Source organism: Halichoerus grypus, chromosome 9 (genome assembly GCF_964656455.1).
Source record: "Halichoerus grypus chromosome 9, mHalGry1.hap1.1, whole genome shotgun sequence".
Taxonomy (NCBI): domain Eukaryota; kingdom Metazoa; phylum Chordata; class Mammalia; order Carnivora; family Phocidae; genus Halichoerus; species Halichoerus grypus.
In genome coordinates this window covers 129,331,939-129,350,138 of record NC_135720.1, presented here as the reverse complement: position 1 = coordinate 129,350,138, position 18,200 = coordinate 129,331,939, and the positions used below count along the sequence as shown (strand labels likewise).

The 18,200-nt window shown below is 39.6% G+C and overlaps 1 protein-coding gene and 1 long non-coding RNA gene across 3 annotated transcripts in view; both read right to left on the bottom strand.

The window, feature by feature from the left end:
- TMEM170B (transmembrane protein 170B) overlaps window positions 1–17,922 on the bottom strand; it is a 38,567-nt gene extending 20,645 nt beyond the window's left edge. For both annotated transcript variants that reach the window (XR_013441412.1, XM_036106549.2), the window contains exons 1-2: window positions 17,238–17,922; window positions 620–790 (exon numbers count right to left, since the gene is read on the bottom strand). Coding sequence is in view for 1 of the 2 variants with exons in the window: in XM_036106549.2 (XP_035962442.1) it covers window positions 620–790; window positions 17,238–17,556 (490 nt within the window). In the remaining variant the exon portion in view is untranslated. The remainder of the gene's footprint in view (window positions 1–619; window positions 791–17,237) is intronic.
- On the bottom strand, window positions 14,234–16,827 carry LOC144379115 (uncharacterized). The gene is made up of 2 exons (XR_013441411.1): window positions 16,720–16,827; window positions 14,234–16,603 (listed from the first exon to the last, which is right to left on the bottom strand). It is a non-coding gene; the product is annotated as an uncharacterized LOC144379115 (long non-coding RNA).
- Window positions 17,923–18,200: the final 278 nt, after the last annotated feature.

Sequence of the window (18,200 nt, the reverse complement as noted above, 5' to 3'; positions counted from 1 at the left end):
GTCTCTGAACCCAAGGTGGAGTGGGGGCCCCGGTCCGGGGTTAAGGAAAGGCAGAGGGAACGACCCAAGGCCTGTGTGCAGTGCGCTTTGGGCAGCTCAGGAGGGAAGCCGCACACAGCTCGAGGATACTCTCATGTGGCTGATCGCTAGTAGGTCAGGGGAGATTTGTGCCGTAACAATTTGTGTTTAAGAAGAAAGTGTGATTTTACTTTGCAGACCCAGGCAGATTGCATCGAGGACCTACGGGCTATGTTTTCACTTTTTTTTTATGACAATTATCACTGGCAATTTGTGTGCCTACCTCTCTCCCTGGCTAGATCGGGAGTTCCTTTAAGGCAAAAACTATGTCCACTAGAAAATAAATTTCCCCATAGATTTCTGCGCCCCTTGCCAATTTTTACAAGTTGTTCTATTTCTCACAGAACCTTGCATAACGAGTCTTCACAGAGAAATACAAAAACTATCCGTTCAGTGCGTAAATGAACTGGTCTTTACCTTCCAGGTGAAGTGTGATCAGTGCTGAAAATATTCTCCGTGGGAGATAACACTAGTGTCACAGTCATCATAAGAATAAAGTGCATATACAATCAGGTCCTTAAACAAAACAAAAGCAACTTACTAGTAATCATTGCTCCAGTTACAGAAGCCAGAAATCCGATGCTGACTGCAACGAGCGAGATTACTCTCCCCTGCCTATGCCTCTGCAGCATCACAAACATCAACACGCCCGCAGCACCATGGACAAACAGAGAGGAGAAGAGAGCCCACAGAAAGATCCAGTACCACATCTCTGAAAGGAAAAGCAGAGGGTTAATAATTCTGTTGAAAACATCCTAGAAAATTCGGTTTAACAAATAGGGAGCCCCCAGGGTTTGGAGGAAGGGTAAATGAGATAAAGGATATAAAAATGCCCAGCACAGTGCCTCATACATAGCAACACTAAATGAAAGTTAACGATGATCATCATCACTGATGCTCGATGGGGAAAGAGTTCCAGAACTTCAGAATATTAAGGATACCCTCTGATTGGATCTAAATGTCCCCATCATAAAGCTATAATCCATCAACGTGTCTAACGAATCCCTAATTAATTTGCAAATCTCTTGGAATAAAGTTATTTAATTGCTGTTTGAGATATGATTTTCTACACTAAATAACAGTGTTAAGACATTTTTGAAATCTACTCCTTAATTCAAGTTGTTCTAGAAATCAACAATTTTATCTTTTATGATTTTAGGAATTTCAGGCAATTCCCCTCTTGGCTCTCAACTTTATATACTAAAGCATCACTCAGAATTTTTTTTTAAATTCTTTTTCTCGGGTCATTTTAATAGTCCTTACCCAGACCTTTCCAAGCTCCATTGTTCTTTCTTCAAAGTGTCCTCAATTACTGTTCATTTTGGTTTAGGTTACGGTGGATGAGCGCACCTTCCATTGTCTCTCTAGCACTCATTCCCTTTCTTTCTGGCCACCTGTGCCCTCCCAGTCAGCCCATACAGCTCCTGTAGGCTTTGCCAGGTCTTTGCATTGACTCTACCTCCCTGCCCAGGCCTGTGGTGAGGTCCATCAGGGGAGGCAACTGATCCTCGCTGGGCCAATCATTCCCTTCCCCTGGGAATTCTGCATTGGGCCCCAGGGAACACCGCGTCTTTGGGTGGCTGAAGGATTTGTGAAGAGCCATTTCTGCATCACGTGATGAGAGCCACGGAACAGGATGAAAGAAAAATGTATCCATCAAAGACAAGAGACAACCAAATCCCTCATTCCAGTGATTTCTAAGGCCTGCCACATTACTACCCTTAGTTTCAATGTAACATCCCAGTTTCCTTTTAACAAAATTCCTTTTTATGTAAACTAGCTCAGGGAAGTCTTCTGTTACTTATAGCTGAAAGAGTGGACTCCAAATGTGGGGATGTCACCTTGAGGATCATCCTTGGTATGCAAACATTCTGTAATGCAAAGTATCTGCCATTGGTGCTAGTATTCACTCTCTATCAAGTGGAAAAGAAAGGTCAATAAAACAGTCATGAAATAAAGAGAACAAAAATGGATGACTAAAAAAATATCTATCCTAACATCATTACAGATATTACACTGTTGATGGGAATGTAAAATGGTGTAGCTGCTATGGAGAAGTACAGTGGTTCCTCAAAAACTTTGAAAAAGAACTACCATATGATCCAGCAATCCCACTTCTGCATATATAGCCAAAAGAATTAAAAGCAGGATCACAAGAGCTATCTGCACACCCATGCTCTTAGCGGTATTATTCACAACAGCCAAGAAAGGGAAGCAGCTCGAGTGTCCCCCAACGAATGAACGAATGAGCAAACTGCGGACGGCACACACAATGGAATATTATTCAGCTTAAAAAAGGAAAGAAACCAGGGCGCCTGGGTGGCTCAGTCGTTAAGCGTCTGCCCTCGGCTCAGGTCATGATCCCAGGGTCCTGGGATCGAGCCCCGCATCGGGCTCCCTGCTCAGCAGGAAGACTGCTTCTCCCTCTGCCACTCCCCCTGCTTGTGTTCCCTCTCTCGCTGTCTCTCTGTCAAATAAATAAATAAAACCTTTAAAAAAAAAAAAAAAAAAAAGGAAAGAAACCCTGGGACATGCCATGACAGGGCTGAACCATGAGGACTTTATACTGAGTAAAGTAAGCCAGTCACAGAATGATAAATACTGTATGATTCCATTCACATGAGGTATATCTAAAGCAGTCCAATTCACAGAGAGAACACAGAATGATGGTTGCCAGGGGCTTGGGGGAGAGGGAAATGGGTACAGAGCTGCAGTTCCTCAAGACTAAAAAATGTGGAGATCCGTTATACAACAATGTGAAGGTTCTTAACACTACTGAACTATATATACCCTTAAAATAGTTATGATGGAAAATTTTGTGTTTTTTTAACCACACTAAAAAAATAAACTTTTTAAAGTATGGATATAAATTTCAAAGATAATTATTTTAAGTCATGACCATAAATGAGAAACAAACAAAAAACTTGTGAAGTGGGGTGCCTGGGTGGCTCAGTCAGTTAGGCGCCCGACTCTTGATTTCCACTCAGGTCATGATCTCAGGGTCCTGGGATGGGGCCCCGTGTCTGGTTCCACGTTCAGCAGGGAGTCTCCTTGTCCTTCTCCCTCTGCTCCCCCCACCAACCCTCTCCCAAAAAAATAAATAAATAAACTCTTTAAAAAAAAAACTCATGAAGGAAGGAAGGTGTGGATAGAAGGTAAATACTAGGGGTCTTTGGGGCAATGGAACTATTCTGTAGTTTGACTGTAGTGGTGGATACTTATACAAGTGACAAAACTGTACAGAAATAAATACAAACACACATAAATTAGTACACATATACAAGTAATACTGGTGAAATCTGAATAAGGCTGGTGGATCAATGTCAATATCATGGTTTTGGTATTACACCGTGGTTTTCCAAGATGTCCTCATTGGGTAAACTGGGTAAAGGGTACATGGGTTCTCTCCACATTATTTCTTACAAATGCATCTGAATCTACAATCATCTCAAAGTAAAAAGTTTATTTTTTTTAAAAAAGGGAGGATACACAGAAAACAGATTTAAAAAATAAAATCATTTTCAGCCTGCCAAATTCTTAAGAATTAATACTTAGACTGGACTCAGTTAATGTGAAATCATTTGAAGGCAGGGACATCGGGTATATTTTCCAATGTGTGCTGAAGGACCATGCATGCTTCTCAATGGCATAAGAGACAGATGCTGGTCATTAAGGAAAAGTAGACAAAGCTTGCCTTTTAAGGTTCTTCTCTTCTAGCTTTCAGCAAAATGTTTTCATGCTGTCGCTCCCGAACAAATAGCTTCAATTTATAATAAATGCATTAAGGACAAAAAGGCTTAACCGGCTCAGAAGATATTTCTATTTTAAAAGATGTAATTTTTCAAGGTGGGAATATAAGGGAATAATCATATGGAGGCATTTTCATCAAGGGAGCTCTGAGACCAGAAAGGCTCCACAGCAAGAGGCACATACTCTTAAGAAAGAGGTCAATCATCTGCCTTGTAGCCCAAGCCCACTTCTGATAGCTTACCAATCTACCCCAGAAAGCACTTTTCTTTGTTGTCCTTGAAATACAAATAGAGTGAAAAAATTCTTGACTATATTTAAGACTATGAGTGAGGGATTATTTGACATTATAAGTAATGGTGTTTGCTTAGTGAATACATAGTTATTGGCCTCAACAAAAACTCTGCTTGAGCATTTGGAAATGTAAATTTTAAGTTTAATGTTTTATAAAGCCCCAAGATATCAAAGAATTATACAACTAAAATAGAACCTCAAATAGTCCTCTAGTGACCAGGCCAGAGTTATCCCTTAAGCAGACTGAGCACAAACTACCTAAATTCAAATTTATTTTCATATTTCTTTTTTTTAAAAATCATATTATTTATCTTAGAAAAAACTGAACTCTGCTAAGAATATCTATAGCTAACTTAGGTTTCATGTTATCACTATGATTGTGAATTACCTAATGGATGCACACAACCTGGTCCGTGGACAGGGCCTCTGAAGATCTTGATCTACTCTGCATAAGAAAGTCAGTCTCAGGCCCTGCTCACCACTGGCAAACACAGGAAACCTACCAGGTTAGTTCAGGTGAAGAGAACTGCAGGATCCTAAGAGCAGAGCAGGAACAGATGTCCCAGAGCCCTAGAGGAAGGACAGGTGCTAAGAGGACAGGCGTGGAATACCACCTTTTCTTCAACTGTCTAGGCCATACAGCTAATGTGGACATCCACAGGCTCAGGGGTCCCTGTCCACCCATAGCCCACCTAATCCAAGCTTCCAGCAATTGAGCAACAGTGAAAGGAAGATAGACTTTGCTAGTGCTAAACAAGATGCAAAACAAAATTTTAAAAATACAATGCACGAAACAGAAAACTCTGAAGCCTGCCATCCACACACTCGCCTTAATTCACTGGAAGGAAATATTCCTTCTTCCTGGGCACATCTCATAATGTCTGGTTATTTTTCCCTATTCAAAGCTGTCCATAATCTTCATCCTAAACAAATTTTGCCTGGATTGTTGCACCGGAGAACTGTGACGTGTCTCGGCCTCCAAACAATACTAGAAATAGCCTGCTCCCAATCTGTATCTTTCATCAGCTCCCGTTGCCAAGTTGCTCAAAAATTATCTTCTGTGCTTTTGTTTTTAATCCTTGGACAAAATTATTTATGAGAAATGTTTTTCTCTAGTTGTCTAAAATGTATTAAATGAGTAAAAACAAGTCAAAGAATGGTACATACTGTACGATCCTATTTGCTTAAAAATATGTTTGTTTATGTACAGAAAAATGCACAAACAGAAAACTTGTCAATGGCTATCTTTTAAAGATAAGAGATGGGTGATATTATTTTATACATTCTTTGCTTTTTATTTTTCAGCACCTGCCTGAAATATGTATTTTTTTAATTTTGCTGCAAACATACTGTTTTTAAAAAGTAGTTTTTCATTCTAAAATTCATCAAAGAAGATGCTCTACCAGGCCAAAGGTTCTCAACCCAGACTGCTCGCAAGAATTACCCTAAACAAAAGTTCTCAACCCAGGCTGTTCACAAGAATTACCCTAAACTAAAGCAATCTCTGGAGGTGGGACCTAAACAACAACATTTTTGTCAACTCTACCAAATAACTACAATTTGCAACAGAAATAGAAATCACTACTCTAGGCTAAAGTTACATAAGAGATACTTATTAAAAAATCCAAAAGTCGTAAAAACAACAAAACCATCTCATTAGACAAACACTAAATGTATTTTTAATCCTCTAGAGAGTATCTCACCCTTCTAATAAAATAATTAACAGATACTGAGCCCTTACTGTGTGCTCAATACAGTCTAAGCCTCAAGCTGAAAATACCACGCCAATAAGACCATATGTTGAAGCTGTTCATGATTTCTACCTTCTTTATAGAAATGGTCCACGTTGTATGTTTAAATAGTCTGTGTTCACATTAGGTTATCTCAAGCTTTGGTGTCATTCCAGCAAATCTAAAGTGTGGAAATCACTCCCCTTAGTTTCCAACATCAATGACTTCTCAGTTTGGGGATGCGTCTCACATAGGTGGCTTATTAGACTCTCAGAAAGATGATGCACTTATAATTTGAAAAAGTCCCCTAGATCAGAGGTCAGCAAAGTAGGGTCCATGAGCTGTAGCTGGCCCACCATCAGTTTCTGGAGAGTCTGTGAGCTAAGAATGGTACTGCATTTTGAAGTGGTTGAAAATCAAAAGAACAGTATTTCATGACACATCAAAATTACACAGAATTTGAATTTCAATGCCCATAAAGTTTTACTGAAACATAGTCATACTCATCCAGACTGTCTATGGCTACTTTCATGCTATAAAAGCAAAGCTGAGTAGTTATGACAGAGATCATACGGCCTGCATAGCTGAAAATATTTACTGTAGTACTTTAACATAGTACTTCTATATATTAGCAAGAGCTGACACTTTGAGTGTTTAGTTAATGATACTTCGATGGCATATATTCTAATACCTCAGGTTCTTCAGAGCACAGTATATAGCTGATGTTATGGGGAACAGAGGCTTGAACAAGAAGGACAATGTCAAGAAAGGTCCCAAGAGGATTCACTGTCACATATGAATTTTTAAAAATAAATTTAATTTAACCAAATGATAAACATATTAGAGATGGAATGAGGGTAAAGAAAATAGGAAAAACAATTCACTGTCAAGAAATAAAGCAATTAATAGAGCCAAACTCAGGAATGACCCAGACTTTACAACAACCAGACCCGGACTTTAAAATTACTATAATTTACATGTTAAAGGCTCTCATGGAAAAGGTGGAAAACTCACATGAACAGATGGGGAATTTTAGCAGAAAAATGGAAATTCCAAGTAAAATTCAAATGGAAATGCTAAAAATTTTTTTAAAAGTTAACAACAAAAACCATAATATCCAAGATAAAAAAAATTCCTTTAATGGTCTCACCAATAGACCTGACATAGTTAAGCAAAGAATCAGTAAACTTAAAGAAGGACCAAAAGAAATTATTCAAACTAAAATACGAGAGAAAAAAGAATAGGACAAAAGGAGGAGGGTAAGGGAAAAGAGGAATCATCCATTTAAGAGCTATGGAATAATTTCAAATGGTTTAACATAACATGTAATTGGAGTCTCAGAAGGAGAAGAAAAAGAGAATGGAGAAGAAAAATATTTGAAGGGATAGTGGCTGAAAATTTTCTAAAAATAATGAAAGATACCAAACCACAAATCTAAGACTCCCAGAGAATCTCCAGCAAGATAAAGACTTCCCAAAATAACCAAAACACAATAAAATAAAAATAAGCCACACACACATATCTAGATACATCATAGTGAAATGACTAAAAATCAAAGATAAAGGGGAAATACTGAAAGTAGTGAGAGAGGGGAAAAACACTTTACATATAGAGGAACAAAGATAAAAAATACAGCAAACTTCTCATCAGAACCTATCAAACCAGAAAACAATAGAATGACATTTTTTTAAAGACTGAACGTGCTGGGGGGGGGGGGGGGCGGGGAGAACACCTGTAAAGCCAGAAATCTATATTCCGGAGAAATAGCTTTCAAAACTGAAGGTGAAATGAAGACTTTTTTCAGAAAAAAGAAAAGCTGGGAGAACTAATTGCTGGTGGACCTACAAGACATATTAAAGGAAGCTCTTCAGACAGAAGGAATATGATATTAGATGGAAGCTTAACTCTATATAAAGAAATGAACAAAAAAGAAAGTTAAAATGAAGGTAAATGTAAAGGACATTTTTTCTTATTCTTAATCATTCTTACCATATTAACCAGATTTAAAAATAAGTTGCTGTGTTTGTCCACTTGAAACCTCATTTAACATAGAAGTTGAAGCTACTGTAAATATTTAATAGCTGTCTGCTTCTGCTTCTTAAAGAGAGCAAAAACACTAGTTTTTAAATTTAATGGTGATACTTTCAAGGGTTGCCCTAATTCACTGCCTTTCTCAAAGCTTATGGCAACACTTATTACCCACTTACACTAAATTACCCTTTTGCCAGCTAATTATATAATTTCAAACCATAAATTACAGTACTTATCATTGAGTACTAAAAGAAATTTCTTTAAAAAGCAAGTTTTTTAATTTAAAACAATCAGAATATCACTGCTTTAAAGAAATCAGGTTAAGGCTATTTAAAATAGTTCAAAAACTGTTCTATATTCAAGCCATAGTACTGTCTTCCTAAAAGATGTCATTCAACTTGTTCTTCCTCATAACTGATTAACTACTCAGTTACAAAAGTATAAGAATTAAATGTCAAAATCTGAATCTATTATGAAATTATAACATAGCATTATACAATGGTTTTAATTGTTATTACTTGTATGCCCTCAAGTGTCTTAAATTACACATGTCATACTAAAAAAAAAAAGTAAGTCAGGAACAACATGTTTGTTTGAATCAGTCACTGATCTAAAAAATCTTGTCAGCAATTGATAAAATGTTTTACAATCTCATGACATAGTATTTCCAAGGGATATTGACACTGAACACTGAAAAATGAACTTTTTACATCAATGAGCATAACTTACAAGGAAATTCTGGATGTAACAAATTCCTAAAGTTAAATCTAAATACAGGACCAAATGAATGACAGATCAGAAAGTAAAAGCACAACCAAGAAAATTTAGCAAGTAATACACACGCATGGTCAGAACTGCTGCACCTCGGTAATCCTGAGGAAGCAGTTACCCCACACATGGATAAACAAGACAAAATTAAACAGACATCATTTCAGATACTGAATCCAGAGTTTCCTAAACCAAGTTTTAAGAAGGCCCAATCTTTAAGAGCTATTAAATGCTGTTGAGAGAACAAAGATTTTCTAGGTCTTAGGCCTCACCTTACGAATCAGCCTATTAAGTCTGAGGAAGCACCACTTAAGAAAGAAAATTTCTTAAAGATTAAAGAGTAAACATTTAATTTTTATGTGCAAATGGTAAGCATTTTTCTTAACTCATAGTTTACTAAACTTTTCTCTCGGAACTTTCTGATTTCTAAATCAGCTTTCCCTTAACATCAACATGAGAACGGCTAGCATCAGATTATATTCCACATGAAGAACCCGAGCATGGGAAACATGTGGCTCGTCTAACGTGCAAAAACCAGTTAGTCGCAGTCAAGAATAAAACTCAGTTTCCTGATCCATAAATTTAAGGATCCTATTGCTTTTTTAGACTCTTTATTTGCATACAAAAATCTGACAGAACCCAAATTATTCTGGAGGGGAAAATTCCAATAACTGCACATTATCTAAGTGTTTACATAAATATTGTTAATGTTAAATTTTCCCAAATACTTCAGATCTAACATAGCAGAGCCATATGAATTTTTAAAATACGATCATTTAATAGGAATTATTCTCTATAGCTAATAGTTCATATAGACAATACTAAAATATTAAAAATATTAAAATAATATTAATAATTAATATCAAAAGATAGTCACTTTTTTAAAACTGGGTTTGAGCATCCTCCAGGAAATGAGTTGTTTATATTGAAAATGTAATAAGTCTTTAGTTATACCAAATTCTCTATATTAATTTGCTTTATATATATCACAATATAGCTACAAATTGATCACAAAAAACAATTTTTAAAAATCGGGTGTTCCCAATCCTTGAGCTCTCAATAACAAAATCACCCAGAAGAACTAGCTAAAAATGTAGTTTCTTAGACCCTGTTCTCAAAAATCCTAATTCCATAAATATGGACTGGGACCCTGGATCTGTACTTTTAACCCAACCCAGGTGATGCTGATATGCAGCAAAGTTCAGAAACTAAGTTGGACTAAAGTAATTCACCATAGGGAATGGGAGAGGGGAGGAATTTTATCATGAAAATCCAGTTCCACAACACTGACAAAAACATCTTAACTAGACATTGATATTTGAGAGTAGTATACAGGTAACCCCTGCTTTTCAAAAGCTCCTATTATACCACTTCACTCTTACAAAAAGTCCTCCTAGATTATATGCCAAGATTTATAAGGACACATGCAACTGGACCCAGGTAAAAGTTTGGTCCTTCCTACTTGTATGAAGTTTGGTGAAAAATCTTTTTTTTTCCCCAAGTTTAATCTACTTAGCTAAGGTTACTGGAATTTGATAGTCTAATGAGACGTTTTTCAAATGTTTCCACTGCCACATTTATTCTATGATTAACTTTTATTGCTAAAATACTTAGCCACTAAAAGCACAATTAGCCTATCATACCTGATATAATCACATACATTCAATAAAGCAGTAAGTTACTTGGCCACTTCTATTATAGGAAAAGAGATGCATGCCAAATACTTTGCACAGTATCTGGCATGTAGTAAATATCCAATGAACATAACTATTTTAGAATTTTGGTATTTATTTAAATTTTTCATCTGATACTATGGTAAATTCAACATGCTATACTCTCGGGGCTCTCTTCTTACATCTGACTTTTTTTTTAAATTATAGTTGACACATACTGTTACGTTAGTTTCAGGTACACAACACAGTGATTGGGCAAGTCTATACACTGCTCTATGCTCACAAGCGTAGCTACCATCTGTCTCCATACAACGCTATTACAATACCATTGGCTATATTCCCTATTCTATACCTCTTATCTGGCTAACTTACTCATTCGATAACCAGAGGTCTGTATTTCTCAATCCCCTTTACCTACTTTGCCCATGCCTCCATCTCCCTCCCCTCTGGCCACCATCAGATTGTTCTCTGTATTTATGGGTCTGTTTCTGATTTTTATTTGTTGGTTTGTTTTGGTTTTAGATTCACATATAAGCATTCTCATATGGTATTTGTCTTTCTGTGACTTATTTGTCTGACTTATTTCACTCAGTATAATATCCTCTAGGTCCATCCGTGTTGTCACAAATGGCAAGGTCTCATCCTTTTTTTTATGGCTAATATTACATTGTACATATATAACACATCTTCTCCATTCATCAATCAATGGACACTTGGGTAGCTTCCACATCTTGGCTATTGTAAATAATGCTGCAATAACAAGAGGGCTGCATGTATCTTTTGGAATTGTTTTCATTTTCTTTGCGTAAATACCCAGCAGTAGAATCACTAGATCATATGGTATTTCTATTTTTATTTTTTGAGGAACCTTCATACTGTTTTCCACAGTGGCCGCACCAGTTTGCATCACTACCAACAGTGCATGGGGTTCCTTTTTATTCACACCCTCACCAACACCTGTTATTTCTTGTCGTTTTGATTCTAGCCAGTCTGACAGATATAGGTGATATGTCATTGTAGTTTTGATTTACATTTCCCTGATGGTGAGTGATGTTGAGTATCTTTTCATGTGTCTGTTGGCCATCCATAGGTGTTCCTCGGGAAAATGTCTATTTAGGTCCTCTGCCCATTTTTTAATTGGATTATTCTCTGTGTGTGTGTGTGTTATTTATATTCCTTAGATATTTTGGATATTAATCCCTTATCAGATATATCATTTGCAAATATCTTCTCCCACTCAATAGGTTGCCTTTGCGTTTTGTTAATGGGTTTCCTTCCCTGCACAGAAGGTTTTTATTTTGCTGTAGTCCCAACAGTTTAATTTTGCTTTTGTTTCCCCTGCCCAAGGAGACAGATCTAGAAAAATGCTGCTATGGCCAATGTCAAAAAGATTACTGCCTCTGTCTTCTCCAGAAGTTTTGCAGTTTACATCTAACTATTCTTAATCCCAATTCCCTTCCCTGGTTTCAGTGCCTCCTCCCTTCCTCTTCTGTTTAGGCTTCCTTTCTACAAGACAAATACCTCTAGTTATTTTAACTCCTCTTCATGAATTACCTTACTTTTCTGGTCCTTCCTTTCAATCACCAAAAGAAACAAATGTAAGTTTATATTAAGAGTCTATTAAAGCATCAAAATTACAGCTTACACAGTCCTAAGACTTATCCAGAAATTGCTTTAGGTTTAAGAAATGTCAGCTAGACCTCAGACTTGCTATTGCCAGAGGATATGGATGAATCATATGGATGCATGATTCAAAGATAATGAGATGGGGATTAATAAAAACCTGTAGATGACAATTCTGGTTTTTGAAAAACTACTGTAGCTTCATTCTCAGTAAGATATACAGGCAAAACTTCCATAAAGTGAAAGCCTACAGAGTACAAATCATACCAGCACTAGTTAATTGGCTCTGTACCACAAAAGAGTAAGGAATTTTTCACCTCTATTTCAGAAAAACCTCCTATAATAGAGGATGTTTAGAAAGGTTAGAAAGAAGAACTTAACCCACTGGGAAGCTGGGGAGCAGGGTACCCCAGAAAGCTGCACACTTTCTTGGGAGCATACTGAAGGAAGGTGCTGGCTATCCCAGTGTGAGTGTGGACAATTCCAACTATGTACAGTGGATGCAAACTTCCCCTCACCTTTTTTCTTTTTTTTTTTTTTTTTGCTGACAATCAATATTAACACTAAAGTAGCTTAGCAACTATAAAGTCTAAAAAGGAACTATAATAGTGTGTGTGTATAACATAAAAATAAGCACATATATATTTTATACACACACAAAGACATCTGACCTTCATTCACATTTGAATTCCCAGCTTCTCAATGTCTGTACCAACAGTCAAGAGGGGCACCTGCCCCACATTTGCAACTGACACTGAGAAAGGAGATGAGCCTGAGGCCATCCTGTGCCTTTTTTTCCCAGGGACAAATTACCCCTTCCCGAGTACCAGCCTCACTCTGGTGTTTACCCACAGGTTTAGGGATCCTGCCTTTTTCTAAGTAAAAAATTCTTCTCTAAATTCTTTGCAATCCAATTTGGGTCAGAATACAAAATTGGGAGCCAAAGTAGTTGAAGAAAATAAAAGTAAAGCAAAGGAATATATTTCACTGTAGATCATTTTTTAAAGTCAAATTACCCATAAAACTGAAAGAGTACATGCATACTAACTGTAATTTGAGATAGAGGGAGGGGGATTTAGAACATATGGAGAGAAAGAAAAACTATTTCATAAAGAAAGGAAGGCATTTATCTCTACTTTAGTAAGCTGAAGAAGCGTATAACCTATACACCGTTAGTAATTTTGGAATCCTGTGAATTACACACTTTGGGCAGTAATGGATACGGAAGAGAACTTTAGCAATGGTGGTTAACCGAGGAGACAGAATCTCCAGGTACTAATCTGTTCTATATGGAATCCCTATACTAGTGTCTTCAGGAAGGAGAAAAAATAAATAGCAGACCAAACTTGGTAGATTTCTAAAACTACATATATAATAAATATGGATCACTAACTTTTACACAGGCAATGGCAAATTAAAATTTTGGGAAAGAATTATTATTCAATAATATCCTACATTTTCCAGTACCTTTTGTTTGCTGGACAAAAATTAGTTCCACTCACACGTTCTTAGGCTCCTTGGGACAAATAATGCTAGGCTATTCTTAAGTATCTTAAGATTTATCACCAGACATGCCTGAGTTAAGAATCTATGTGGAATAAAATGAAAGGCACAGAACTAAGCGTCAGTCAACATCATCTCTAGGCCTGCCTCTGTCACTGAGTAACTGATCCCAGCCATGTTACTTCAATCATGTGATACATCAATATTTCTAAAATGAAGCTGTCAAACTATATAACTTCTAGTTCTAAACCCTGTCCTAATTTCTAGTTCTTATTTTTACTTTTTTGAAAATGTATTTCTATCAAAGTAATACATACACAAGGTTGTTTCCTAAAGGTCAGTGTCTAAGGGAAAAAAAAAGTCAATATAAAAACTTCCCTGATTCACCTTTGTTTGGGATAAAATACAAAGAGAAGAATAAATAACACCTGTTATTTACGTTAGTGTAAAGAAAAAATAGAGATGAGAATACCTTCTCCTTTTCTTTAGTTAACCACAGGTCCTATTAACCAGATTTCTGCAAATCCTTCACACAGTCATTTCTTAAATCCAAATTAGTTTGGTTCTACACTATGCTCCTTTCTACCTGTTTCATTTCTAAGCTTATCATGATGACAAACATGTCTTCTGAGTTAATGTGTTATCATAATCTGGAAAAAGGTAATAATTTTTCACTTATTAGCTATCAGAGCTGAGCAAGTTACTTTTAGCTTCAATGTCTGAATCCATAAACAATAATCTCCCTTAAGATTATTGAAAAGATTAAATACATGAAGGCACGGTAACTAACACAGAAAAGTGCATTTAATAAACATTTGTGTAGTTTAAAGGCATGACATCTATCCATAGAAGTTGCTTAAACAACTCATTCCCTAGGTAACAGCATATTCACTCCAACAGAGGTACCTGGAACCTAATGCAACTAGAATGTTTAACTAATGTGACTGTTAAGTATTATTTCAGAAATGCAATTCAATAAACACGTATTGAGTATTTATATGTGCCAGGTAGAATGCTGAAATTCCAGAATTCCATGATTTTGACAATGACTCACCCTCCAAAAGCTCAGTCTAGAAGAGACAAATAAAAATTATAATGTCATTGAACAATATAATAATAAAAGAATGTATATGGAGCAGAAGTAGCAGGGTGAGGCAAGTAACTCCTTCTGCCTAAAGAAAGAGGAAGAGAAGAAGCAGGTGGCAAAAGGGAAAGGGTATTTTGCGGGCAAAGACAGGTTGAAAGCCTCGCTCGGCCATTTACTAGCGATAGGATTTGGGGCAACTGACTTTGCCTCTCTTCTCTGCAATTCTACTTTGGAAAGTTATTCTTAAGATTAGAAATAATGTATGCAAAGTGCCTGAACATAGCAGGCACTCACGAAGTAAGTGGCGGTAGTCTTGTTTTAGGAGGGGTGTGTTTGTTTTGAATAGACCAAATTCTAAATGGCACTGTGGCGAGCATCTCTTGACTAACGGCCAAGCTACATATGGGATCACTAAGGTCACCAGCACGAGAAGGCCACAATGAACCACATCACATCAAATGTTACCACTTCCAGAACCCACTTTTTTAGAAGTGAGGTGGTTCCTAACATGTGGTACACTCCCCTGCTGGTGAAGTATATTTCTAACCTACATCTTCCTCCTTTTCTACCCTGACAAACAGAATTTTGCATATTCAGGCTCATTATTTCCTAGAAGTGGTCCCCATGTTCCTCAGTCCCACCTGAGGAACTAGCTTTGGATGTTCAGCATATCCTTTATGAAATGGCAAAGTCTGATGAACAACTGAAGATTATTAAGATTATATTAAGAGATAATGAGAGCTAACCCTGGGTTGAAACCCCTATTATCAACCTACTGGTTAACTCATAGAACTGGAAGCCACTATAATGATTAGAATCCTAAAGTAAGTATTTTAGAAATATTGTTAAATCTAGCCAAGTGGTAAGTTACATTTACACTACTTTATGGCTCCCCAAACTAATTTTCTCTAAGTAAATGATGAGCTAAGCCAGTCCTTAACAAATACAAATATATATTAGGTTCTTACTTTTCACTTCACTCCTACAAACACTATTGATAAAACATTTGAAATATGAATAGTGGATAAATACAAGCAAAGCCAGAAGTAAAATAACGTAGGCTATCTCCAAATTCAATTTAATCATGAAATGGTCTTCATGTCAACGTATTTTTTTTAGAAATAAAAACATGTCCCTGACCCTCAACCATCATGTAAGGTCAGTTTGCTCCAAGTTAAATAACCACAGATTAAAAGTGAGGACACCACAAATCAATCCAGAATCTATGTTAATTTTATAGTTGCCATATTCAAGAAAATCAGTGTCTTTAAAGTCATTCTGTGGTAGAAAATTCCACAAAACTGGGGCACCTGGGTGGCTCAGTGGTTAAGCGTCGGCCTTCGGCTCAGGTCATGATCCCTGGGTCCTGGGATCGAGCCCCACACTGGGTTCCCTGCTCTGCAGGAAGCCTGCTTCTCCCTCTCCCCCTCCCCCTGCTTGTGTTCCCTCTCTCACTGTGTCTCTGTCAAATAAAAAATCTTAAAAAAAAAAAAATTCCATAAAATTTCTCTACAGATATCTGAACTCCATAATCCAGATTTTATAATAAATACATATATTACTATATTATAAATGATATTATGTATTTATCATATATGTAATACACATGTGTATGTAATCTGTCAGGACAGGTTATATTTGTAAAATACTCTTCACACTTAACCAGTTTGACATAACATATTTTAAATGTTCCTACCAAAATCAGCTTTATACGTTTGCAAGAATTAAATCCTGAGTATGTTTTTAAGTTTTTTCCCTGAGAAGCAGAGACTGAGGAGTCACCAAATTGCAACTGAATCTCTTTCTTCTAACCACTCATCTTTAGAGAGTATTTTTTAATTTCAGAAGTCAAAGTATAAGAATTTCCACATTAACATATAACTTCCTTCACAAACCAAACCTACAAATTCGATAAAAAATCAGTATTACTGCTCACTTTTACAACTAAAATTGAGGTTAATTATTATAATGTAGTTAAGTCCAATTCCCTCTTGACAGCCTTGACGAATGAAGGGAAATGCAAAAAAAAAAAAAAAAAAATCAAATGTCACAGAAGCGGCAGCTTGAGGCTAGAGGGAGAGACAGACAGACAAAAGGAAATAAGACGGAGAAAATATATGGTTAAAGCTGAAATGCTTACAATGCACTAGATCTTGGCCCAAGCCCCCGACCCACTATAACCTACCTCATTAGTCATCTAGAGGAACAACAATTTACCAGGCGAAGCAAACTAATCACTGTAAACAGAGAATTTAAGTCCCGCATTCGGTTTGAGATTTGCCAGAAAGAAAAGGATTTAAGCAGCAAGAAGCAGGGTGTGTGTGTGTGCGCTTGGGGGGGGGGGGGGCGGTAAACCAACGCTAACTGTGCCCGAGTCTCAGCACTAACGCTATTCCGCGCGTACTACACAAGGCACCGCCGTCGGGAGCCCTCCCCGCGCCGGGCAGGAGGCGGGGGTCGTGGATTCTCCGCCCGCGATCAGGACCCTCGGAGCGCCTGGGGAGTGGGTCGGGCGTCGGCGCCCCGGGGACCCGCGCGGAATGCACCCAGTTAACACTTTCCTGGCCAGGACCTGGGACCGCCAGCCGGGCAGCGGGGCGCGCACGGGGATGGGGCGGCAGGAGCGCGGCCCCTCCTCGCGAGGGAGAAAGGAGGCAGGGGGCGGCACCGCATCCCCGTCCCCACCCCGGGCGCATCAATTACCCGTGAGGTTCCTCAGCACCGTCCCGTGGGCCCAGAGGCTCAGGACCTGCTGCACCGACAGGTTGATCATGGAGTGGTCGCCCCCTTCCGCCTTCATCTTCCCCGGGGGGCGCCCGCCGCCCTCTCCTCGGGCGCCGGGTGGCGGCGGCGGCTGCGAGGCTCCGGGGGCGGCGGCGGGTGCGCGGCTCCTCCAGGCCGCCGCCGCCGCCGGGGAAGGCTGCGGGGCGCCGGGCCGGGCGCTGCTGCTGCCGCCGACGGGCCTCCGGGGGGGGCAGCTCAGCGCGTCTCCCAGGCAGCCCCCTCCCCGCCGGGGAGACATTGAGGACGGCGGACGGGGGAGGGGTGGGGGCCGGGCGCTCTCCCTGCGCGGCCCCCGAGTGAGGACTCGGGGCGGAGGAGGCCGCTGCTGCTCCCTCTCAGGGGCAGCCCCGCGCCGCGGGGGCCGGGCACGCGAGGAGGCCGAGGTCACGCAGGGAGGCCCGGGGTGATGGGCAGACGGCAGGTGCAGCCCCCGACGGGGCCCAGCTCATCACCCCCGGAGGACGAGGAAACCCGGGACCCGGAGGAGGCTGCGGCACCGGCCGCAGCGGCACCTGCCGCCAGCCTGCCCACCCTCCGGCCGCCGACACTCGAGGAACCGCCCCCTCCACCCGCGGCCGCCGGAGGGCCGCTAGTGCGCGCGCGCATGGGTCCCCACCTCCCCCGCCATCCCCGGAGCCGCTGCGCATGCTCACTCTCCCCCTCCCCGCGACCCACCGCCCTCCGACAGCCTGCCGGCCCCCAAAGCCCTCCTCCTTCCCCTCCCCGTGCGCGCGAGCTCGCGTGGCTGACGGCGCCGAGCGTCGGCCCGCAGTGGGGCGGAGGGAAACGCGGCCTACGTCACTAGCGCCACCGCCCGGCCCCGCTGCTGATTGGGTGTTCCAACGGAGCCACCTCCACTCCCTCCCCGCCCCCAGACCCCGG